At 46.5% G+C, this 25,425-nt stretch overlaps 1 protein-coding gene across 2 annotated transcripts; it reads right to left on the bottom strand.

Annotated features, from left to right (window-relative positions):
* Nucleotides 1–10,471: 10,471 nt before the first annotated feature.
* On the bottom strand, nt 10,472–25,156 carry LOC309837099 (zinc finger protein 552-like). Of its 2 annotated transcripts, none has more exons than XM_082677448.1 (4): nt 24,908–25,156; nt 21,857–21,986; nt 21,115–21,183; nt 10,472–10,702 (listed from the first exon to the last, which is right to left on the bottom strand). In XM_082677448.1, exons 1-4 carry the CDS (start codon nt 24,938–24,940, stop codon nt 10,641–10,643), a joined length of 294 nt encoding a protein of 97 aa, XP_082533574.1. In that variant the 5' UTR covers nt 24,941–25,156; the 3' UTR covers nt 10,472–10,640. The 2 variants fall into 2 exon arrangements, with proteins under 2 accessions (XP_082533574.1, XP_082533575.1); XM_082677449.1 differs by having other exon boundaries at nt 21,857–21,983.
* Nucleotides 25,157–25,425: the final 269 nt, after the last annotated feature.

Below are 25,425 nucleotides of genomic sequence, written 5' to 3'. Positions count from 1 at the left end.
AGGTGGCCACAAACCCAGGGACGCCTGGAGCCCCCAGAATCCAGTAGAAGCAGGAAGAACACTCCCCTGGAGCCTCCAGAGGTAACATGGCCCGGCCCACACTTTGATTCATACATCTGGTCTCCAGGACTGGGGGAGGATGAATTACTGTTGTTTTAAACCACCCCACCCAGCTTGTGGTCATTTGTTACAGAAGCCACAGAACAGTCACACAGACCCTGCTCTGTAGGATCCTGGAAGTGCGGGTCTCACTAAAGGCAGATAGAGGTTGGATTACAGAACCCTTAGAGTCAGCATTGGGCCCCAGAAATCCTAAAGCAGTGGCTGGACACCGGAACGTTGAGGAGTCAACTTGGAAGCCCATCCCTAAGGGTGCCGGCTGCATACGGCCTCCCCAGGTTTCTACGCATGTACATGCTGGGGATAAGTATTTCCATCCTGATTCAGGACCTCTGATGTCACCGTTCACGTTGTTAATTAAGAACCCACCAGTTGGGGCTTCCCTGTTGGCACAGTGGTTGAGAGTCCGCCTGCCGATGCAGGCCACACGGGTTCGTGCCCCGGTCCGGGAAGATCTCACATGCCGCGGAGCGGCTGGGCCAGTGAGCCATGGCCGCTGAGCCTGCGCGTCCGGAGCCTATGCTCCGCAACGGGAGAGGCCACAACAGTGAGAGGCCCGCGTACCAAAAAAAAAAAAAAAAAAAAAAAAAAAGAACCCACCAGTTATACAGATGAAAACCCTGTCAGAACACTTGCTCCAGTGGTAAACAATTCTGAAGTTGGTCAAGGTGGGGAATCATCTCCCATGCAGCCAGCAGCCCCCACCCCCCACCCCGGCAAGGAGCGTCCTCATTGCAAAGTTGGGGGACCGTGCGGAGGCGTCTGTGAGTAAACGTGAGCTGAGCCCCAGACCAGCTGCGGCTGAACTGTTCCCACCCTTCCCAGGTATAACACCTGAATATGTACAAGGAATTGAAAGCCTACAGGAAGGGCCGTGGAGCCACACCAGCGACAGCACGCAGGCCGACTTGGTGCCTGCAGGCCAGCCAGGATGGTCCTGGCCCCGGGCGCTCTTCTGGAAGCTTTCCATTTCCCTGCCTGAGATACCCCTCCTGTCCCGGCCCCCAGTGCTTTTTTCCTTCCTCACCTCTGCCCAGGGAGAAATTCCAGCGGCAGGTATGGGTGACACATCCTCTTCGTTAGCAGGTGGCAGCCCAGCAACTCCTGCAGAAAGTCCAGCAGAGCCCCACTAACACCAGGACACCCACAAAGCCGTGGGCCCTACTCCCTCCCACCAGCCCAACCCGAGACTGCTGACGGGGCAGAGAATATGGCGTCAGGCACAGCTGCAGGTACTCTTGCCTGGAAGGGGTATTTATATTGACCTCAACCCAGGCACACCTGGGGAGGGCTGGCCGGCTGGGTCGGGCTGCCCAGGTCAGCCATTCCTCGCCCATCAGGGGCTCAGAGTTGCACAAATTGGGCCTTGCTGCACGGGCCAGGTCCAAGGAACTGGTGTGGGGTCCTGAGGGTCAGGATAGACAAGGGGCTGCAGCCCTGGCTTGTTTTCTAATCATTTTATCTGGTCCATGAGTGGGAGACAACTTCAAGAAGACCCTCTCCTAATCAGAGGAACCCAGGAGTCAGGGAGAGGAGGGGTGGTGGGTGGAGACAGAGGCCTGGTGCCCCGGCTGCAGTGTAAGTCTCTGGAAGACCCGGTGGAGGGAGACGAGATAAGCCCCATGGGCTGCCCAGGTGAGTCCCGTGTTCTGGAAGGTGCCTGCCCACCTTAGCCCCGTGGGCTGCTGGGTGCCTGCTCAGGTGAGCTCCATATCCTGGGAGGGGCCTGTGTAAAAGAGCCCTTGCAGTGGGAGGGGCTGTGGAACAAGCATCCTCTGTCACCAGCACACAGTTGCTTCCTCACCCTTGGGCAATGCTGGGGTGAGATGAGAAGCAGGAGACACTGTGGGCTCCTGAAACCCTGCGCGGGCTCACGTAGAGCAAGGAGGTCAGCAGGTGGGCGCTGGCTGCTGTGCTGCAGACTCGCTTTGAATGTAGCTATTTCTTTTATAGCACTTCATATTATGTGAATATAAATTATTTATCACATATGTATTTTGCAAATATTTTTCTCCCAGTTTCTGGCTTGTCTCTTGGCTTTCAGAATAAGGTATTTAACCAAGTACAATTTTCAGTTTTATAAAGTACGTTATTAAGTTTTTCCCTTTTGTGTGAGGGCTTTTCACGTGGTGTTAGAAATCAAAGCTCGTGATCTATGTGACCAAACCCATGGCCATGTCAATTTTCTTCTATATGATCTTCTATAATTTTTAATGTTTTATATTTTAAATTTGCCTGTGGACAATTTGGAGTAACTTTTGGTGCGAGTTGTAAAGTCTGTGCCTACATTCGTTTCGTGGCACGTGTTTCCTAATTCTCCTGTAATTAGCTTCCAGAAGTCCTGGGATGTTGGCCTCTGTCCCTTGGAACCTGCAGAGTGTAGTGCATTGAGCGGGGCTGCCCACAGGGAACTCAGCCTCCCCTGAAGTGGGAGTGGGTGCTGCTTGCATTTTCCCAGGTGGCCAGCGGAGGCCGACAAGCCGACATCTCTCACCAATGCGGGACCTGCCTCTTCTGCCCACAGGCTTGGCCCTGTACACAGCTGACTGGGGTTAGGTCTCCGCAGGACCCGCCAGGGCTTTGGCTTTGGAAAATGCAGACCTGCATCCACATGAAGGGTAGCTCGGTTTCCCCAAGAACTGCCAGGAGGTTCCACCCTGGGAGGGAAAGGTGAAGAAAATGTGGTGGGATGCTTCCTGCTCGGGGGTGGGACAACCGGAATTGCAGAGCTGCCTGCAGACACTGCTACAGAAACCCCTGATTTTTTCTCTTTTTTATTTTGTGGTACGCGGGCCTCTCACTGTTGTGGCCTCTCCCGTTGCGGAGCACAGGCTCCGGACGCGCAGGCTCAGCGACCATGGCTCACGGGCCTAGCCGCTCCGCGACATGTGGGATATTCACAGACCGGGGCACGAACCTGTGTCCCCTGCATCGGCAGGCGGACTCTCAACCACTGCGCCACCAGGGAAGCCCCCAGAAACCCGATTCTTTCCTGAGAATATTGGTGGAGGGGGGCATTCAGGCAACAGGGCAAACAGCTTTCTCTGGAGGCTCTTGTGGGGAAGTGGGGGTATAGCAACAGGGGCTCAGCCCGCAAAACCCCAGAAGAGCTCCCAGATCAGCTCTAGAACTGATCCCAGAATGGCAAGAAGTGGGTCTTCCACCTACTAGACGTGGAGGAAAGGGGTGGGGTCTGCAGGGCCTCCCTCACCTTCGGGGACTTGCTGGGAGGTCACGGGGCTCAGTACATTCTGTGTGCTCAAGGCTAAGATGGGTCAGGATGTGCAGTAGGGATGAAAAGGGGGATCCCTGCACCAGCATCTTCGTGACCCCTCCTCTCCTCAAGGGTCTCGAGAACGTCTCTTACCCCAGTGACAAAGGATAAAACCATGACATTTCCCCCAGGGAAGCTCATTATAGACTTGGCACTCAGCTGGGGCTGGTCACGTGATTTCCACCCTCGCCCTCCCAAATGCCTGGGCCCAGAAGGGGAGGCTTGTTCAGCGCGAACCACATGGTTTGTGCAAACAGTGTAGGCGCAGGGGGGTGTCCCTAAGGGGAGGGAAGTTTAGATAAGGGCGGGGTGATTTTCGAACTCTCCCCCACCCCCTCGGCCCCCAGGGCATTTTACAAAAGCCAGAGACTCAGCCGAGGAGGAGAGGCAGCGGGCCCCTTCCTGATCCACGGGCCTAGGATGCCCCATATGCCGAGGGCACTAGACTCAGGTGTCTCCTACACCGTGCCTGGTAGAGGGGCCCTGCATGTTCTAGGGCTCTGAGACCACCCCACTTCTGACCCCAACTGCAAGACTGGGAGCCCCTAGACCACCCCAGGTTTTTTCTTAGAGGCTCCCAGGACTCACTGAAGATTTATACTCAGGCTCAGGATTTGTTATGCTGAAAGAAATCAGATAACATCAGCTGAGAGCAGAGGTCAGGAGGAGAGTTGGGGGGTCCATCAGGTATGACCACCTAGGGAAGCGACCTGAGCCCTGGGGTGCAGGGTGTCACTGAGGTCCACCACGTTGACGTCGGGAACCCCGTGTGGCTGGAGTTTCACTCCAGCGCCTGTGAGGGGCTCAGGAAACCCCACCATGCGTCACGCCGTCAGCACAGACCAGCCCAGTGTGAAGACCACGGAGCACGGACACACCCATCTGATGCAAGGTGACAACCCGGAGCCAGGAGCAGAGGCCTGGCCTTGTTAGACCTGCGCGGTCTCCTAGGAGTTTCGACTCGCCCAGGAAACAACAAGAGTCGGAAGTCGATGCAAAACGCAAGAGGTTTATTGAAGGCCGGTGCACCGGGGTTCCTTGGTCCTCACGCAGGAGGTCGAAGAAGGAACCCTTTTGGGCGCGAATATGTCAGTTTTATAGGTTCCCACTTCCCCGTATGTAAATTATAGATTTGGTTGTGTTCTCCTGCTGATTGGTCCCGGCTTAGGCTCGGACCAGAGAGGGAACTTGTCCCCAGCTGCCTGATTGGTCTTTGACAGACACCTTTTTTACATTTTGTTATCTCCCTCCTTCTCTCCAGCTGTCTGATTGGTCTTTGACAGACACCTTTTTTACATTTTGTTATCTCCCCTCCTTCTCAGAAGGGGGCCGGACATCCTGGAAATTCACCCATTGTCTAAGAAGCCCCTATTGTCTGGAGAGTTCTTAATCATTAGCTGGAACAATGTCCCTCGAGTCCCACAGCCTCTCTGTGGGCAGGTTTGCGGGTCTTTCACTTCTTGGGTTACATTTATTCCTAGGAGTTATGTCCTTCTGATGCTATTATAAATGGGATGGTTTTCTTCTTTTCTCTCTCTGATGTTTCATTATTAGTGTATAGGAACACAGCTGACTTTTGTGTATTTGTGATTTTGTATCATGCATCTTCCCTGAATTCATGCACTACTGCTAACCGTGTTTTGGTGTTTGGATGTGGAAAGCTGCAATTAGAAATACCACTGTTTCTAAAACATCCAGGTCATCCAGAACACCAAGACATGGTGGCTACTGACATAATCTTCCCGCCGTGCCCCTCAAATCTCTGCCATCCTACAGCGGTGAACTGAACCATCACTTTGGGGAGCAGGAGCTGGGTAGGGCTTGGCCTCCATAACAAACTATGACATCTTCTCTGCTTTCCTGTCCCTTCACTGACATGCTTGTTTTGAAAAGTAATTGACTCTGCAGTCATTTCCAAAGTCTAGAAAATTGTCCCTAGCAGTAGAAAAGACTCACATTTGCCATTTCACACAGAATTCTATATTGTGTTTTATGCAAAGCAGAAATCCTCTTCCAGGGAAGCAGCATGTGACCTCCAAGTGAGGCCATTTTTATGGTTTCCACATTATAATCCAATCCACAGGCCCACGTCCACTTTCACCAGGTGCCCCAACACTAGGGAAATGTCTTTTTCCATTCTGATCCAGGTTTCTTTTTCTGAAACACTAACAGATCCTTTCCCTCCTTTTCACAACCTTGATGGATTGAGAGCACACAACACGAGTATGATCTGGGTGGCCTTTTCTGTGTGGTTACGCAGATCAGTACTTCATTCACTGTTTGTTGTGACTAAATGGGCATCACGTTTAGCATGTGAACCATTTAAAGTACACAGTCCTATGGCATTAACCACAGGCACGTTGTTGTACAAATAACCTCACCGTCCACGTCCAGATCTTTTCCAATTTCACCAGTGAAACGCTGTACTTTGATTGAACACTAATTCCCCTCAGTCCCTGGCACCCACATTCTACTTTCTGCCTTTGAATTGTACTTCTCTGGATACCTCCTATATGTAGTAACTCATCATGTGTGTCCTTTTAAAGTGACAGGGCTATTTCACTGATCATAATGCCTTTGAGGTTCGTATATGCTGTAGGAGTTGTCAGAATTTCCTTTGTTGTTAAGGCTGAATGACATTCCTTTGTGTGGATATCACATGTAGTTTACCCATTCATCCATCGATGGACACTTGGGTGGCATCTGCCTCTTGGTATTGTGATTCACGCTGCTTGGAATGTGGGTGTACCCATTTCTGTCCCAGGCCCTGCTTTTAATCTTTTGGGTATAATCCTCTCTGATGAGGTGTTTTAAAACTTTTGAAAACTTTGAACAAACTTTCCAAATATCAGATTCTTTGAACTCCAGCTAACTTTGGGGTGCTTCAAAGGGCCCCTGGAGCATCCCAAAGAGAGATCCTAAACTAGTTGGGTTCACTTGGTGTGTTAAATTACATGGAAAACATTGTCCAAGCTCGCTGTTGCCTGTGGCAGATGGAATCATTAGGCTCTCCCCAGTTTTTTCATAGCCACAAAACAGACAGGGGAAAGGATTTGGGGTTCTTCTGCTCTCTAGTCTCTCACCTCACCCAACTTACAAAAATCTAAAGAATTTCTGTTTCCCGGCCTCGGGTCTTGAACCCCTTGCCCAGCTCCACTTTCTCCAAGGATTCCTCTTTGAATCTATCGGACCCCCTTCACTCCAGGCCTTGGCAGCCCATACACTGCTATGGACAGCCTATCGGGCTGGCCGCTGCCCAGAAGCCCATATTATAAACTCTGTAGATGTTCAAGCATGAGGAATACACCCCAGTGTAGGGAAACTTGTTATAGGACATAGGCTTTATACACAACAGATGCCCCTCAGGGAGAGTCCTAGCAACACACTGGCACTGGTTCAAACGTCCCCACCCCCACCCCCTGGGGACCCTCATGAAAGGGACTGAGCTGGCCACAGGCATCTGGTTGGGCGATGGGAGAGCAGAAGACACTGAAAACCCCATTAGGTTCAAAAGGAATTTGGAGGATGCTCTGACCCCTTCAAGTTAAAGCCTCCTGGTAAATGTTTCCGGGAAGCCGGATTCCATTTCTAGGAATGCTTGGTTGTAGGTTGCTCAACATGGGAGGATCCCCTTCTAAACCAGAAGAAACACCTCTGGAGTGTATCCTTAAGAACTGGAAATTTTTAGGGACTTCTCTGGTGGCACAGTGGTAAAGAATCCGCCTGCCAATGCACGAGACACGGGTTCGAGCCCTGGTCTGGGAAGATCCCACATGCCGCGGAGCAACTAAGCCCGTGCACCACAACTACTGAGCCTGCGCTCTAGACCCCACAGGCCACAACTACTGAAGCCCGTGCGCTACAACTACTGAAGCCTGCACGCCTACAGCCCATGCTCTGCAACAAGAGAAGCCAGGGCAATGAGAAGCCTGTGCACCGCAACGAAGAGTAGCCCCCACTCACCACAACTAGAGAAAGCCCACGCACAGCAACGAAGACCCAAAGCAGCCAAGAATAAATAAATAAATAAAATAAAATATTTTTTAAAAGTCCACAAATAACAAATGCTGGAGAGGGTGCAGATAAAAGGGAGCCCTCCTACACTGCTGGTGGGAATGTAAATTGGTGTAGCCACCATGGAAAACCGTATGGAGGTTCCTCAAAAAACCTAAAAATTGAGCTACCATATGATCTAGCAATCCCACTCCTGGGCATATATCTGGAGAACAACATAATTCGAAAAGACACATATACCTCAGTGTTCATAGCAGCACTATTTACAATAGCCAGGCCATGGAAGTAACTTAAGTGTCCATTAGCAGATGAATGGATAAAGGAGATGTGATGCACACACACACATATCCACAACACATACTCACTATAGAATATTACTCAGCCATAAAAAAATGAAATAATGCCATTTGCAGCAAAATGGATGGACCTAGAGAATATCATACTAAATGAAATCAGAGAAAGACAAATATTATGTATCACTTACATGTGGAATCTAACAAATAATAAAAATGAATCTATTCAAGAAACAGAAAGAGACTCACAGACTTAGAAAAAATAACTTATGGTTGACAAATGGGAAGTGGGGGAAGGGTGAACTAGAAGTATGGAATTAACAGATACACAATGCTATATATAAAATAGATAAGCAACAGGACCTACTGTAGAGCACAGGGAACTATATTCAATATCTTGTAATAACCTACAATGGAAAATAATCTGAGAAAAACAAACAAAAAATATATATATAACTAAATCACTTTGCTGTACACCTGAAACTAACACAATATTGTAAATCAACTACACTTCGATAAAATTAACATTACATTTAAAATTAAAAAAAGAGGGACTTCCCTGTGGCACAGTGGTTAAGAATCTGCCTGCCAATGCAGGGGACATGGGTTCGAGCCCTGGCCCGGGAAGATCCCATATGCCATGGAGCAACTAAGCCCGTGTGCCACAGCTACTGAGCCTGTGCTCTAGAGCATGCAAGCAACAACTACTGAAGCCTGCGCGCCTAGAGCCTGTGCTCTGCAAGAAGAGAAGCCACCGCAATGAGAAGCCCACACACAGCAACAAAGAGTAGCCCCCGCTCGCCACAACTAGAGGAGGCCTGCGCACAGCAACGAAGACCCAACGCAGCCAAATAAATAAATTAATAAAATAAAATAAAATAAAATAAAAAGAGAATTTCAGAGGTGGGTCTTCAAGAACAGACCACGGTCCACATGAGTAGTGACCATGTCAGCGATGACAATTCCTGGCACAGGCAGGCATGAGGAAATGTCAGAGGAAAAAATTAGAACCTGGTGTACACAGGTGCCTTGGATCTGGACAGTTACCTGGCCAGGGCAAGGCCAAACAAAGGGGGGTCCACTAAGGTGACTGAAAAACCTCTGCCTCTGACACCTTCCACGTGACACCACAGGAAGCAGGTGTTGGGGTTGCTCAAGGAGAGCAGAAGGCAGTGCTCACACATCATCTCAACCAACCAGAGCACCAACCGAGGGAAATGGAAAAGGAAGCAGTATCTGTGGTCCTGATGAGAGGACAGAGCTGTCACTGGGGAAAGAGGAAGGACACAGGGGTGGATCTGAGGTTCTTACCCAGGGAGGCTGTAAGTGCCAAGTTCTCCAGCTTCACATCACAATACAGGCATCTCCAAGACTCATCAAGGAGACCCCATTCCTCCCCGGAAAATGTCACAGCCACATCTTCAAAGGTCACGCCATCCTGCTATGATGGGGACAGATGAAACCACAAACAGCCCCACTCTCAAGGAGCCACAATCCATTCTCCACCAACCCACCCACCCCCACATCTACCATATGCCCATCCTCCTCCCAACCTCCCCAACTCAGAGAAGAAACCAGGCCCTGGTGCCATTGGTGCCTCTGTCTCCTCAGGGGTCCATTGATCACCGGGCAAAGCCATCAGTGGCAGGAGGCACATGGGCAATCAACAGCTAAGCTCTGGGACAAGCACAGAAGGATGTACCACCTCCACAGGCTATTACCCGGGTGTGGCCACAGTCATGTGGTTTCCAGTGCAGTGCCCTAGACCATCAGATGTGCCCCCTGTCTGAATGCACATCTCTCAGAGCCCCATACCCACGGCCACCAGAATCAGTGCCCCTTACTGTAGGCGTCTTGTTACTCGTGTTTCAGTCACCTCCTCATAACCCCACTGGTGAGGGTATAATTCCCACCCTAAGGGTGTGGCCAAACACACGACCCCTGACACTGGCCAGACGCAATCAACAGCCATTTATTAACCACATATTAACATGTGGGAGACAACACACAAGGCCATGGGAAGGCCACACACTGGCGGAGTGAACAACAAAGGGCTGTGGGATGCAGTCTCTGTGGGATCGAGAGGGTATGGTGCCCTGCTTCCCGCAAGAGGACATGACTGGCTTGTTTAAATGACTCTGCAGGCTGGTAGGGAACTGAAACTAACTACAAAGGGATAAGCAGGAACTGTGCCTGCTCCCTTTGATAAAAAGGGTTGTAAGGTTAGGAGACATTACCTGTGAGAAGCATGTGAAGGGAAACTTGCACCATGGCCATTTGAGGGCATACTTGTTTCACCAGATGTCAAGGCAGCATACCTATTGGCCTTAATTTTAGAACTTACAACACAACTTGGCAGACAGCATCCAGAATATCCTTGACAAATTCAGAGAGGATCCAGTATGACTACAGACTTCCCATGGTTCCTGTTAGCAACCACAGCCCCAAATCACTCCATGCAGGTCTCATTCAACTCCTTGGCTCAGACGCAGTCAGAGAACAATGTGTGGATCTCAGCTACCCATGGTCCTATCTGCTTTTCCTGCACTTGCTGTGCCCTCAGAAATCACACCCTTCCTCTGTCCATCCAACCATCATTCAAAGCCCAGCCCCACTGATAACCCACCCCAGATCTTGTGACTCACAGATGACTGAATTTGCCCCTGATCATATGCACCTGGCTGAATGAAACATCCCAGACTCCACCAAAGTCCTCACAAAATCTTGGTTAGTCTATAAAATGGTAAAAAAGCACAAGTTTCAGCCTGAGTATATCTTTAATTATGCACAATTTATGGCAAGACAATCAGTCAATCCTCATTTTTCATGGATTCTGTGTTCAACCAAGTGCAAACTCTCTCTCAACATGGGTCCACACATCTCACAGAGGTGGGCCTTCTGGGGAGACAGACCTGCTTTAAGAGTCCTATCCTGTGGCATTACTTTGCAGAAATGCTGTGCTCAGAAGATGCCTCCTTATTCTCCACTCCACACCAACAACCTGAAAGAAAGAAATGCTGGTGAAGTGCATGTTGATTCCGGTGAGAAGGGTAACCTGTAGAAAAGTGTGTGTGGGACAAACCCAGGAACAATCAGTGGGATTGTTCTGGGGACCAAAGAGTTGGGTACAGGTTGAGAATGGGTTGATTAGCAGAACTGGGCCTCTAAAGACCACAGAACAGGGGAGGACTCACGAGGTTAAATACAGCACCACTGGGTGCAGCACATGGAGGAAAGGGTCTACAACTCCTTCCTTTGGAAACAACTCTCTCTGGAGATCTGGTCTTCTGCTGACATCGGTGTGTTACGTAGAAGAGTGTGTTCAGGCCCAAGAAAATGCAACTACAACAGAGTAGCTGGTGTTCAATGACTGTTTAAGAATATGTGTGTGGGACTTCCCTGGCGGTCCAGTGGTTGGGACTCTGCATTCCAGTGCGGGGGATGTGGGGTCGATCCTTGATCGAGGAACTGGGATACCACATGCCTTGGGGCCACAGGGCCAGAACATAAAACAGAAGCAATACTGTAGCAAATTCAATAAAGGCTCTGAAAATGGTCCACATCAAAAAAGTCTTAAAAAAAAATAAAGAAAGAAAGAATATGTGTGCATGTTACAATGCACATGTAGAGGAGAGGCCAATGTCAGAGAGTACTACAGGTGGAGCAATGAGAACAGCGAGTGAGATGTGTAGCCCACAGATGTGGTGAACAGCCCTGAGCTGGAAGAGCAGAAGTGACAAATAGCAGACCTGACAAGTTGGCAGTGTCAAGAATGGGAAAGGAAAGGCATTAGGCTGCCTTTGTCAACAGCACCAAAATACTACACAAACAGAATAGGTTTCTGTATGATCTGAGCACAGATCAGACATCGCGCCTCCCCCAGGCCTAGGCTCCCATGGAATCCATACTGCTGTAGCTGGATTTATGCTGCAAACTCAAATGTTTATGTTCCTGCAAACACCATATGTTGAAATCTTAACCCTCAATGTGATTGTAGTAAGAGGTGGGGGACTCTGGCAGGTGATTAGATCATGAGGGTGAAGCCCTCACCAATGGATTAGTGCCCTTGTACAAGTGACCCCAGAAAGCCTTCTCATTCCCCTTCTGCCATGTGAGGACACAGCAACAAGGAGACCATTTATGAACAAGGAAGTGGGCCTCACCAGACACTGAAACTGCCAGTGCCTTGATCGAGGACTGCCCAGCCTCCAGACCTGTGACATAAATGTTTGTTGTGTAAGTACCAGCCTATGGTAGTTTGTTATAGAAACCTGACTGGACTAAAACAGAAATTGGTTTGAGAAGTGGGATGCTGCTTGCAAGAAAAACCTGAAAAATTAGAAGTGGCTTTGGATCTGGGTAATGGTCAGAGGCTACCAAGAGTTTTGAGGTGCATATTTGCAAAAGCCAATATTGTCAAGAATGCTAAGTAATTCTGGTAAGAGCTTAGGAACAAAAGAGGGGAGTTATAGAGAAAGCTTCCATCTTCTTAGATGATAATGAATCATGAACAAAATGTTCATAGAAATATGGACGGTAAATGCTATTCTATTCTGATGAATCTGAGAAAGAAATGAGGAACATGTTATTAGACAAGGAACACTGAAGATCCTTTTTATAAAGTGGAAAAGAACTTGGCTGAATTTTGTTCATGTTCTAGTGTTTTATAGAAGGTAAAATGTGTGAGCAATGAAATTTGATATTTAGCTGAGAAAATTCTAAAACATGCTACAGAGCAGCTTGGTTCCTCCTAACTGCTTAGAGTAAGATACAATTAGAGAGATGACTTGAGGACGGGATTGTTAAGCAAAAAGGAAGCAGAACTTAAAGATCTGAAAAATTCTCAGCCTATCCATTTTGAAAAGAATGAGAAGGTGTTTTCAGAAGGGAACACTAAGACTTTGATAAGATTAGCATGCATATGACCCAGAAACCTCATCTGCCATCTCAAAAATGATCCCCCTTAAGGTGATCAGGGGCCCTCATGGCTGCCACCTCCACCACAGGCCCAGAGAGCAAGGGCCAAGGGAGAGCAACATGACTCCAATGGGTGGGGCCACCTATCTGGGTCAGGCACACCACGATGTTCCCACTCCATGCCTCACGGCGGGGCCCCGGCAGAGAGCTGTGTTGTGCTCGGCAGACACATGGGGCCAGGGGTTCCCAGAGCCGTAGCACCTGGACACAACACCAACAGAGCCACCAGCTAACACTGCCAGTCTGAGAGCCACCGTCATGAGATCCCAATCCAGGAGAGCAGCAGAGACAAGACTGCTCCTCAGTGGGCCTGGAGGGCAGAGCACTGAACCACAGAGGATTATACTTGAGGCTTAATGTCCAAAGACATTTGCCCCAGTAAGCTTTGGACTTACTCGGTACCTATCACTCCTTTCTCCCTTCCCTTAAGAATGGGAATTGTTTCATTCTGGGATGGGAATGTCTACCTCATGCCTGTTCCACCACTATATTTTGGAAGCACATAACTTGTTTGGTTATATAGGTTCTCAGCTGGAGAGAGATCTGTTGCAGGGTAAACTGTATTTCAAGTCTCACCAATATCTGATATAAATGATATTTAGATGAGACTTTGGAATTTAGAGTTGATGCTAGAACTAGTTAAGATTTTGGGGGCATGTTTGCTGGCCCTGCAAGGTGGAAATGGTGGTGTAGTAGGTTTTTGGGGGGGGTTTTTGTTTTTTCCTTTCCACCCACAGGGTTTGGGTTTCTGGCTGGGAGTCAGGTTTCTGGAAATCTATGTGGAAAATTAACGGTATATGTGGTATCTGTCTTCAATAGGGCTAAAAGGAGCCCAAGCCCATTAACCAGCTGAACAAAGTCTATGATGCAATAGACCCTTGCTGAGATTTAGACTGGAGAGGTTGTGGAAGTGGAGCTGGGCCAGGATACAAAGAGAAATATGGGGGAAGAGAGAAGTTACTGAGAAGAATCAAGAGATCCTAGCATTCTTATTTGCTGTGTGATCCTAGTCAAGCAACTTATTCTCTTTAGGAATTCTTTTATAAAATTTGACCAACAGGACCAACCTCACAGAATTACTGAGAAGAAAAAAATGAGATTTCTAAAAACCTGAAGAGTAAGCTTTTAGAAAAATCATCAGAAGGAAGGAAATTGGAGAAATAAAACTGGAAACATTCAGAATCTTGATGGTGTGCCAAACCAAATGTCAACTGGAGCTCGACCAAAAACTAAAATGAGCAAACCAAAGCCCAGGAAAGCCATGTGGCAGACAGGGTCTTGGTGCTCTGGCCTGAGCCTCTGAGGTGGGAGAGCCGAGTTCAGGACATTGGACCACCAGAGACTTCCTGGTCCCACGTAATATCAATTGGTGAGAGCTCTCCCAGAGATCTCTGTCTCAACACTAAGACCCAGCTCCACCCAGTGGCCAGCAAACTTCAGTGCTAGATGCCCCATGCCAAACAACTAGCAAGACAGGAACACAACCCCACCCATTAGCAGAGAGGCTGCCTAAAATCATACTAAGTTCACAGACACCCCAAAAAACACCACCAGACGTGGTTCTGCCCATCAGAAAGACAAGATCCAGCCTCACTCACCAGATCACAGGCACCAGCCTCCTCCACCAGGAAGCCTACACAAACCACTGAACCAACCTCACCCACTGGGGGCAGACACCAAAAACAATGGAAACTACAAACCTGCAGCCTGCAAAAAGGAGACCCCAAACATAGTAAGTTAAACAAAATGAGAAATCAGAGAAACATGCAGCAGATGAAGGAGCAAGGTAAAAATCCACCAGCCCAAACAAATGAAGAGGAAATAAGCAGTCTACCTGAAAAAGAATTCAGAGTAATGATAGTAAAGATGATCCAAAATCTTGGAAATAGAATGGAGAATATACAAGAAACGTTTAATAAGGACCTAGAAGAACTAAAGAGTAAGCAAATGATGAACAACACGATAATTGAAATTAAAAATTTTCTAGAAGGAATCATTAGCAGAATAACTGAGGCAGAAGAACGGATAGGTGACCTGGAAGATAAAATAGTGGAAATAACTACTGCAGAGCAGAATAAAGAAAAAAGAATGAAAAGAATTGAGAACAGTCTCAAAGACCTCTGGGAAAACATTAAATGCACCAACATTCAAATTATAGGGGTCTCAGAAGGAGAGAAAAAGAAAGGGTCTGGGGCTTCCCTGGTGGCTCAGTGGTTGAGAGTCCACCTGCTGATGCAGGGGACATGGGTTCGTGCCCCGGTCCGGGAAGTTCCCACATGCCACGGAGCAGCTAGGCCCGTGAGCCATGGCTGCTGAGCCTGTGCGTCTGGAGCCTGTGCTCCACAACGGGAGAGACCATAACAGTGAGAGGCCCACGTACCACAAAAAAAAGAGAAAAGAAAGAAAGGGTCTGAGAAAATATTTGAGGAGACTATAGTTGAAAACTTCCCTAACATGGGAAAGGAAATAGTCAATCAAGTCTAGGAAGCACAGAGATTCCCATACAGGAGAAACACTCCGAGACATATATTAATCAAACGATCAAAAATTAAATACAAAGAAAAAATATTAAAAGCATCAAGGGAAAAGCAACAAATAACTTACAAGGGAATCCCCATAAGGTTAACAGCTGATCTTTCAGCTGAAATTCTGCAAGCCAGAAGGGAGTGGCAGGACATATTTAAAGTGATGAAAGGGAAAAATCTACAACTCAGACCACTCTACCCAGCAAGGATCTCAATCAGATTTAATGGAGAAATTAAAAGCTTTACAGACAAGCAAAAGTTAAGAGAATTCAGCACCACCAAACCAGCTTTACAACAAATGCTAAAGGAATGTCTCTAGGAGGAAACACAAGAGAAGGAAAAGACCTACAAAAACAAACCCAAAACAATTAAGAAAATGGTAATAGGAACATATATATTGATAATTACATTAAATGTAAATGGATTAAATGCTCCAACCAAAAGACATAGACTGGCTGAATGGATACAAAAATAAGACCTGTATATATGCTGTCTACAAGAGACCCACTTCAGACCTAGGGAAACATACAGACTGAAAGTGAGGGGATGGAAAAAGATATTCCATGCAAATGGAAATCAAAAGAAAGCTGGAGTAGCAATTCTCATATCAGACAAAATAGACTTTAAAATAAAGACTATTACAAGAGACAAAAGAAGGACACTACATAATGATCAAGGGATCAATCCAAGAAGAAGATATAACAATTGTAAATATTTATGCACCCAACACAGGAGAACCTCAATACATAAGGCAACTGCTAAGGGCCATAAAAGGGGAAATTGAAAGTTAACACAATAATAGTAGGGGACTTTAACACCCAACTTTCACCAATGGACAGATCATCCAAAATGAAAATAAATAAGGTAACACAAGCTTTAAACGACACATTAAACAAGATGGATTTAATTGATATTTATAGGACATTCCATCTAAAACCAACAGAATACACTTTCTTCTCAAGTGCCCATAGAACATTCTCCAGGAGAGACCATATTTTCAGTCACAAATCAAGCCTTGGTAAATTTAAGAAAATTGAAATCTTATCAAGTATTTTTTCCAACCACAATGCTATGAGACAAGATATCAATTACAGGAAAACAACTGTAAAAAACACAAACACATGGCGGCTAAACAATACACTACTAAATGACCAAGAGATCACTGAAGATATCAAAGAGGAAATCAAAAAATACTTAGAAACAAATGACAATGAAAACACAATGACCGGGCTTCCCTGGTGGCGCAATGGTTGAGAGTCTGCCTGCCGATGCAGGGGACGCGGGTTCGTGCCCCAGTCCAGAAGGATCCCACATGCCATGGAGCAGCTGGGCCCGTGAGCCATGGCCGCTGAGCCTGTGCGTCCAGAGCCTGTGCTCCGCAACGGGAGAGGCCACAGCAGTGAGAGGCCCACGTACCTCAAAAAAATAATAATAATAAAAACAGAAAAAACACAATGACCCAAAATCCATGGGATGCAGCAAAAGCAGTTCTAAGAGAGAAGTTTATACAAATCCTACATCAGAAACTAGAAAAATCTCAAATAAACAACCTAACCTTACATCTAAAGCAAACAGAGAAAGTAGAACAAAAAAACACAAAGTTAGCAGAAGGAAAGACATCATAAAGATCAGATCAGAAATAAATGAAAAAGAAATGAAGGAAACAATAGCAAAGACCAATAAAACTAAAAGCTGGTTCTTTGAGAAGATAAACAAAATTAATAAACCATTAGCCAGACTCATCAAGAAAAAAAGGGAGAAGACTGAAATCAACAGAATTAGAAATGAAAAAGGAGAAGTAACAACTGACACTGCAGAAAAACAAAGGATCATGAGATACTACTATAAGCAACTCTATGCCAATAAAATGGACAACCTGGAAGAAATGGACAAACTCTTAGAAAAGCACAACCTTCCAAGACTGAACCAGGAAGAAATAGAAAAAAATATAAACAGACCAATCACAAGCACTGAAATTGAAACTGTGATTAAAGATCTTCCAACAAACAAGAGCCCAGGGGGTTTCCCTGGTGGCGCAGTGGTTGAGAGTCCGCCTGCTGATGCAGGGGACACGGGTTCGTGCCCCGGTCTGGAAAACAAACAAGAGCCCAGGACCAGACGGCTTCACAGGCAAATTCTATCAAACATTTAGAGAAAAGCTAACACCTATTCTTCTCAAACTCTTCCAAAATATAGCAGAGGGAGGAACACTCCCAAACTCATTCTATGAGGCCACCATCCCCCTGATACCAAAACCAGACAAAGATGTCACAAAAAAAGAAAACTACAGGCCAATATCACTGATGAACATAGATGCAAAAATCTTCAACAAAATACTAGCAAACAGAATCCAACAGCACATTAAAAGGATCATACACAGTGATCAAGTGGGGTTTATCCCAGGAATGCAAGGATTCTTCAATATTCACGTCAATCAATGTGATACACCATATTAACAAATTGAAAAATAAAAACCATATGATTATCTCAGTAGATGCAGAAAAAGTTTTCGACAACATTCAACACCCATTTAAGATAAAAACTCTCCAGAAAGTAGGCATAGAGGGAACCTTCCTCAACATTATAAAGGCCATATATGACAAACCCACAGCCAGTTCTCAATGGTGAAAAACTGAAACCATTTTCTCTAAGATCAGGAACAAGACAAGGTTGCCCACTCTCACCACTACTATTCAAGGTAGTTTTGGAAGTTTTAGCCACAGCAATCAGAGAAGGAAAAAGAAATAAAAGGAATCCAAATCGGAAATGAAGAAGTAAAGCTGTCACTGTCTGCAAATGACATGATACTATACATAGAGAATCCTAAAGATGCTACCAGAAAACTACTAGAGCTAATCAATGAAATTGGTAGAGTAGCAGGATACAAAATTAATGCACAGAAATCTCTTGCATTCCTATACACTAATGATGAAAAATCTGAAAGAGAAATTAAGGAAACACTCCCATTTACCACTGCAACAAAAAGAATAAAATACCAAGGAATAAACCTACCTAAGGAGACAAAAGAACTGTATGCAGAAAACTATTAAGACACTGATGAAAGAAATTAAAGATGATACAAACAGATGGAGAGATACACCATGTTCTTGGATTAGAAGAATCAACATTGTGAAAATGACTATACTACCCAAAGCAATCTACAGATTCAGTGCAATCCCTATGAAACTACCAATGGCATTTTTCACAGAACTAGGACAAAAAATTTCACAATTTGTATGGAAACACAAAAGACCCTGGATAGCCAAAGCAATCTTGAGAAAGAAAAACGGAGCTGGAGGAAACAGGTTCCCTGACTTCAGACTATACTACAAAGCTACAGTAATCAAGACAGTATGGTACTGGCACAAAAACAGAAATATAGATCAGTGGAACAGGATAGAAAGCCCAGAGATAAACCCACACACATATGGACACCTTATCTTTGATAAAGGAGGCAAGAATATACAATAGAGAAAAGACAACCTCTTCAATAAGTGGTACTAGGAAAACTGGACAGTTACATGTAAAAGAATAAAATCAGAACACTTCCTAACACCATACACAAAAATAAACTCAAAATGGATTAAAGACCTAAATGTAAGGCCAGACACTATAAAACTCTTAGAGAAAAACATAGGCAGAACACTCTATGACATAAATCACAGCAAGATCCTTTTGGACCCACCTCCTAGAGAAATGGAAATAAAAACAAAAATAAACAAATGGGACCTAATGAAACTTAAAAGCTTTTGCACAGCAAAGGAAACCATATACAAGGTGAAAAGACAACCCTCAGAATAGGAGAAAATATTTGCAAATGAAGCAACTGACAAAGGATTAATCTCCAAAATATACAAGCAGCTCATGCAGCTCATAGCAAAAAAACAAACAACCCAATCCAAAAATGAGCAGAAGACCTAAATAGACATTTCTCCAAAGGAGATATACAGATTGCCAACAAATACATGAAAGGATGCTCAACATCACTAATCATTAGAGAAATGCAAATCAAAACTACAATGAGGTATCATTGCACACTGGTCAGAATGGCCATCATCAAAAAATCTACAAACAATAAATGCTGGAGAGGGTGTGGAGAAAAGGGAACCCTCCTGAACTGTTGGTGGGAATGTAAACTGATACAGCCATTATGGGGAATAGTATGGAGGTTCCTTAAAAAACTACAAATAGAACTACCATATGACCCAGCAATCCCACTACTGGGCATATACACTGAGAAAACCATAATTCAAAAAGAGTCATGTACCACAATGTTCATTGCAGCTCTATTTACAATAGCCAGGACATAGAAGCAACCTAAGTGTCCATCAACAGATGAATGGATAAAGAAGATGTGGCACATATATACAATGGAATATTACTCAGCCATAAAAAGAAATGAAATTGAGTTATTTGTAGTGAGGTGGATGGACCTAGAGTCTGTCATACAGAGGGAAATAAGTTAGAAAGAGAGAAACAAATACCATATGCTAACACATATATATGGAATCTAAAAAAAAAAAAAAAGTTTCTGAAGAACCTAGGGGCAGGACAGGAATAAAGATACAAATGTAGAGAATGGACTTGAGGACACATGGAGGGGGTAGGGTAAGCTGGGACAATGTGAGAGAGTGGTTTTGACATATATACACTACCAAACATAAAACAGATAGCTAGTGGGATGCAGCCGCATAGCACAGGGAGATCAACTTGGTGCTTTGTGACCACCTAGAGGGGTGGGATAGGGAGGGTGGGAGGGAGATGCAAGAAGGAGGGCATATGGGGATATATGTATACATATAGCCGATTCACTTTGTTGTACAGTAGAAACTAACACAACATTGTAAAGCAATTATACTTCAATAAAGATGTTAAAAAAAAAGATTTTGGGGGCTGTTGGAATGGATAAATTTATTTTGTATGTGAGAGGACATGAATTTTGGGAGCCAAGGGTAGAATGCTATAGATTGAATGCTTGTGTCCCCGCAAAATTCATATGTTGAAATCCTAATCCTCAATGTGATGGTATTAGGAAGTGGGGGTCTTTGGTGATTAGGTCATGAAGGTGGGGCCATAATAAATGGGATTAGTGCCCTTATAAATGAGACCCCAGAATGCTCTCTAGCCCCTTCCAACATATAAGGACATAAAGAGAAGGTGGCAGCTATGAACAAGTAATAGGGCCCTCATCAGAACCTCATGCTGGTGCCTTGATCTTGGACTTTCCAGCCCACAGAACTGTGAGAAATCAATTTCTGTTGTTTATAAGCTACCCAGTCTGTGGTATTTTGTTACAGCAGCCTGAATGTACTAAGACAGACAGGGATAAACATGTGGGTAAAAGGGTTTGGTAAGCTACTGAGCAACACACTAATGTAATGTATTATGCAATCATAATTTCTGCCCTTTAGCTCCCTTTCTACCTTTTAAACTGTCTCCTAAACTGCAGGTTTAAAAATTTACAGTGTCAGGATATAGTTCCTAGAATGTGAAAATCACTGTGCTCTACAGATCTAAAGGAGAATGAGGTTTGTTACTCATTTAAGCACTCCAAGTTGCAAGTGCTAAGGTAGGATTTGGAACCTTGAAGTCCCTAATGGGGTTTATGGGTGTTGAGGCCATAGTTCCTTGGACAAGCTGCTTCTCCTCAGTGAGACCCAGTTTCCTGGTTATTAACAATTTTTCCCATAATCTATGCTTGGCTTCTTTGCTGAGAGAGGCCATGTTTAGAAGTAGGATTGGGTGGAGGATGGAGGCTGTGAATGGAACCACACTGTAAAGCAAGACCCAACTGTTCACCAGAGGCTCCAGGAGAGGACTTTTTTGTTTTATGTCCTCATGGAATGTTGTCCAAATCCTGATAAGTTGTCAAAGAGAGGCAAACCATCCTAGGGCAGTAGACAGTACATACCTATTCTTTTCGTAGAAAAAGAGAAGGCTCTTTTCACAAGGCCAGTGCCTTGATCTTCAACTTCCCAGACTGCAGAAGAGTGAGAAATAAATGTTTGTTTAAACACCTAACCATGTTAGTTTGTTATAGCAGCACGAACTGACTACGACAATTTATTTCCATTCTGTGAACCACCCAGGGCTCTCCACCCCACCCCCAAGATGAGCAACTACATGGGACCTGGGTGATGGAAGTGTTAAGGGAAAGATAGGACAGAAGGCATTCAGGATTGGCCCAGAATACTGATAGCCCACAGGAAAGAAAACTATTACAAAGAGAACTTTGGGGGAGGCTCTTACAAGAACAGAACATGATCCACATAAGTAGTGACTATGTCACTGATGGTAATTGCTGGCACAGGCAGGCATGAGGAAATGTCAACTAGAGAAAGTAAGTTAGACCTGGGTCACACACGTTCCTTGGATCTGGACAAAGTCACCTGGCCCGGGAGAAGGCAAGTAAGGTAGGACGCGGGATGAGTACAAGACTCTGGACCCTGCATCCTTCCCTGGGAATCTGCAGGAAAGCAGGTGTTGGGCCTGCTCAAAGAGAGGAGAGGGCAGTCCTACCAACCACAGCACCTACTCAGGAAACTGAGGAAGCAGTGCCCACAGTCCTGATTTGAGAATGACATAGCTGGTCCTGGGGAAAGAGAGAGGGCAGAGGCTATCTCTGGGCACAGGGGTAGGTTTGAGGGTCTTACCCAGGGAGGTTACAAGTGCCAAATTCTCCAGTATCACATCTTGGTACAGGCATCTGTGAGGCTCATCAAGGAGATTCCGTTCCTCCAAAGAGAAGTACATGGCCACATCATCAAAGGTCACATTGCCCTGCTAAGATGATGACAGAAGAACAAAAAGCAGTCCACTTCTGAGTCACAACCCCTTCCCCCAACATCTATTCCATGCCCACCCTCCTCCCAAGCTCCTTAACTCAGCGTTTTGAGAAACTAGGCCTTGGCACCACTGATGCCATTGTGTCTTCATGTGCCCATTAATCCCTGGGTCCAGGAGGCAGGTGGAGAAACATACAGTTGACCCTTGAACAACACAGGTTTGAACCACAAGAGTCCACTCATACTTGGATTTTTTTTCAATAAATAAATACTACAGTACTCATGATCTGTGTATAGGTAGGATGAATCAGCAGTTGTGGAACTACAGATACAGAGGGCCTACCTGTAAACTTTTATGCAGATTTTCGAGTGTGCAGAGGGTTGGTGCTCCTAACCCCTTGTTGTTGAAGGGTTAACAATATCTAAGCCATGGGCCTGGCATAGAGGATCCAGAGGCTCATATTACCCTGGTATTACCAAAGTCTCAATATCAGATCCTGGAACCTTCAGGTATACTCCCTAAGTTCACACCACTCTTTAGAATGCACATCCCTCACATCCCTAGATTCCACAGCCACATGCCCATGGCCACCATCACCTTAGGGCCCACACCATAGGCATGTCTTTGGTCTCCCTACATTACTCGTGTCTTAATCAACACCTCTTCAACCCACTGTTGAGGGTGGAATTCCCAGTGTATAGTTATGGAGATAGCCAAACATGTGACATTTGACACTGAACTATGAGACAGCAGTTTATAAATCACATATACTCACAGCCTGAGAGAGGAGGACACACCACACTACACAGGGCCACATGGAGGTTGTACTCCAGAAGACAGGCTGTACACTGGGGGCTGTGGGACATAAGCTTTGTAGTATCAAGAGGGAGAAGTGTTCCTTGGTTCCCATGGGAGGGTGTGATTGGCTTTGTGCAAAATTCCATGGATTGGTAGGAACTGAAACCTGCTACAAAGGGATGAACAGGAACTGCTCTGGTCTCCTTGCTAAAAAGGGGGTATCTGGTAGGAGCAGAGTGGGGAGGGCAACTTGCACTGAGGACATTTGAGCCATCCCATTTTCTACCACCCATGTTAAGGCTACCCATAACGGGCTTATGCTGCAATTTGACAGATTACATAAAGATTATGCTTGACATAGTTAAACACAATCCAGTATGATGCCAGACATCCCATGGCTTCCACTAGCAGTCACAGCCCCAAAACTTTCTATGAAGATCTCCCTGCCTGGCTCAGTTCCTTGCCTCTGACTTAGTCACACAGAATCACACGTGTATCTCAGACACACATGGCTCTCCTCTACTTGTGTGCTTCACTTGCTGCCCCCTACCACTACAACCTTCCTCTGTCCACCTACCCCTCGTTCAAAGAACAGCCCACAGGTGGCCTACCCCAGGCCTAGTGACTCTCACAGATGACTACATTTGCTCTTGACCTTATCCTCCAGGCTGAATGATAAACAAGCTACATGGGCTTCCCTGGGGGCACAGTGGTTAAGAATCTACCTGCCAAAGCAGGGGACACGGGTTCGATCCCTGGTCCAGAAAGATCCCACATGCTGCGGAGCAACTAAGCCCGTGTGCCACAAGTACTGAGCCCGCATGCTGCAACTACTGAAACCCGCGCGCCTAGAGCCCATGCTCCACAACAAGAGAAGCCACCGTAATCAGAAGCCCACGCACTGCAATGAACAGTAGCCCCCGCTCAGCGCCTGCTTGCCCCAACTAGAGAAAGCCTGCGCGCAGCAACAAAGACCCTACTCAGCCAATAAATACATAAATAAATTAATTTTTTTAAAAAAAGAGAGAAACAAGCTCCACCAAAGTCCTCACAAAATCCTGGTGTGTACAGAGTGGTAAATAAGCACCAGTTCTGGCTTGACTGTCATCTCACTTCAATTGCTACTATGACTGTGCATCCATCTCATGTCGTCTTTTCTTGGGAGCCTTGGCCACCTGCCAGACAATACTGTCTCTGAGAGCCTCCCCAATTCCTTTTCCACCACCCCAGGTGGGACTCAAGGACTGGGGAAATAGCACTTAAGAGTTCCAAGACACAACAATCCAGACATGTGATTCAGTGTCAGGCCCAGCGAGGGAACGGGACATCTTCCACTTGACTGTGTTGGTTCCATAAGCAGCCATGGAAATGTGGAACAAGTGATGAGTCTATGGAGGGGTTTGATGGGCTCAGGCTTCCATGTACCCCTGCCTGGCCCTGAAGTCTGGGATAGCTACTTAATCTCTGAGCCTCAGTGATCAGTTCCCCTTTTACAAGGTGTCCCTGTGCCTGTCACCCTCCCCCACTTGCCACCACACTGTCAGAAACAGGGCCCCACCAGAAACCTAGCAGGACCCTGAGGGGCTCCTGGGTATGGAAGCCTTTCTGTGTCTTGCTTTTCTTGTTTGTAGGTCAAGGAATATTCATAACAATATCCTTGAGCTCTACTGAACTAAAACCCCCAACAAATAGAAGATGCTAACTACTTGATGAAGCACTCTTCAGAGATCAGGACACCACCTGAGGCCAGATTAAAGGAATGCAAACCCTGCTCACACCCTGATCCTAATCAACAACCGCGTTCTTCAACTGTTGCTGTAAAACTCCTCACCAAATTCCCCCGGCATTGGGACAACAGGTTTTCGGGGCACGAGCCCACTGTGTCCCCCCTCGCCTGGCAAAGCAATAAAACTATTATTTTCTTCTTCACCGAAAACTGTCTCTGAGATTCGATTCGGCACCTGTGCACAGAGGCCAAGCTTTTGGCATCACACCCACGGCCGCCTCACCATCCTGGACACAGGGTCCTGGGCTGGGAGCACGAGAGCAGGCGCCCCGCACTGGGGGCTTTAGTGTCTGCTGGGGTGAGCGCGGTGAGGGTCCGGAGGACAGGCATCTACCTGAGGCGGGTCCCTCAGCACCACCGCTGCCATTGGGGTCTGTGGGCAGAGCGGGACCCAGATCGGCAGTCCCTCTCCCAGGCCTGGCGCGGGGCATCGGGGCGGCGTCGCCGAGCCTCAGACCCGCTTTTGTCCTGGGGGAACAAGGCCTCTTCTCGGACCTTGTTGGCCGTCACGTCGGTCCAGACCCAGCAGGCCGGAGCCAGAACAGACCCAGAGCAGTTAAAATGGCCGCCACGAGAAGGAAACCAGAAGTCTCTCCCTTATGAATTGCACCTGATACGGAAACGCCCCTTTTATGAGACTTTGATGGGCTGAGTGGCGCTGCCGCCCGTCGTGGAGCATTCTGGGTAATGTAGTTCCCGCAGAACCACAGGCCGCGTGTGAGGATACTCCCCGCCGACCTCTAGTAAAGAAGGCAGAAAAAAAAAAAAAAAAAAGGAAGAGTTCCGCTGCCAGGGGCGCTGGGAAATTGTGCGTCTGGGTTCTCGGGCAGAGGAGGGACTTCGCTCCTTCTT

The sequence above is a fragment of the Grampus griseus genome, assembly GCF_964374135.1.
Source record: "Grampus griseus genome assembly, chromosome: 19".
In the NCBI taxonomy this organism is placed as follows: Eukaryota; Metazoa; Chordata; class Mammalia; order Artiodactyla; family Delphinidae; genus Grampus; species Grampus griseus.
This window is presented reverse-complemented; position numbering and strand designations above follow the sequence as displayed.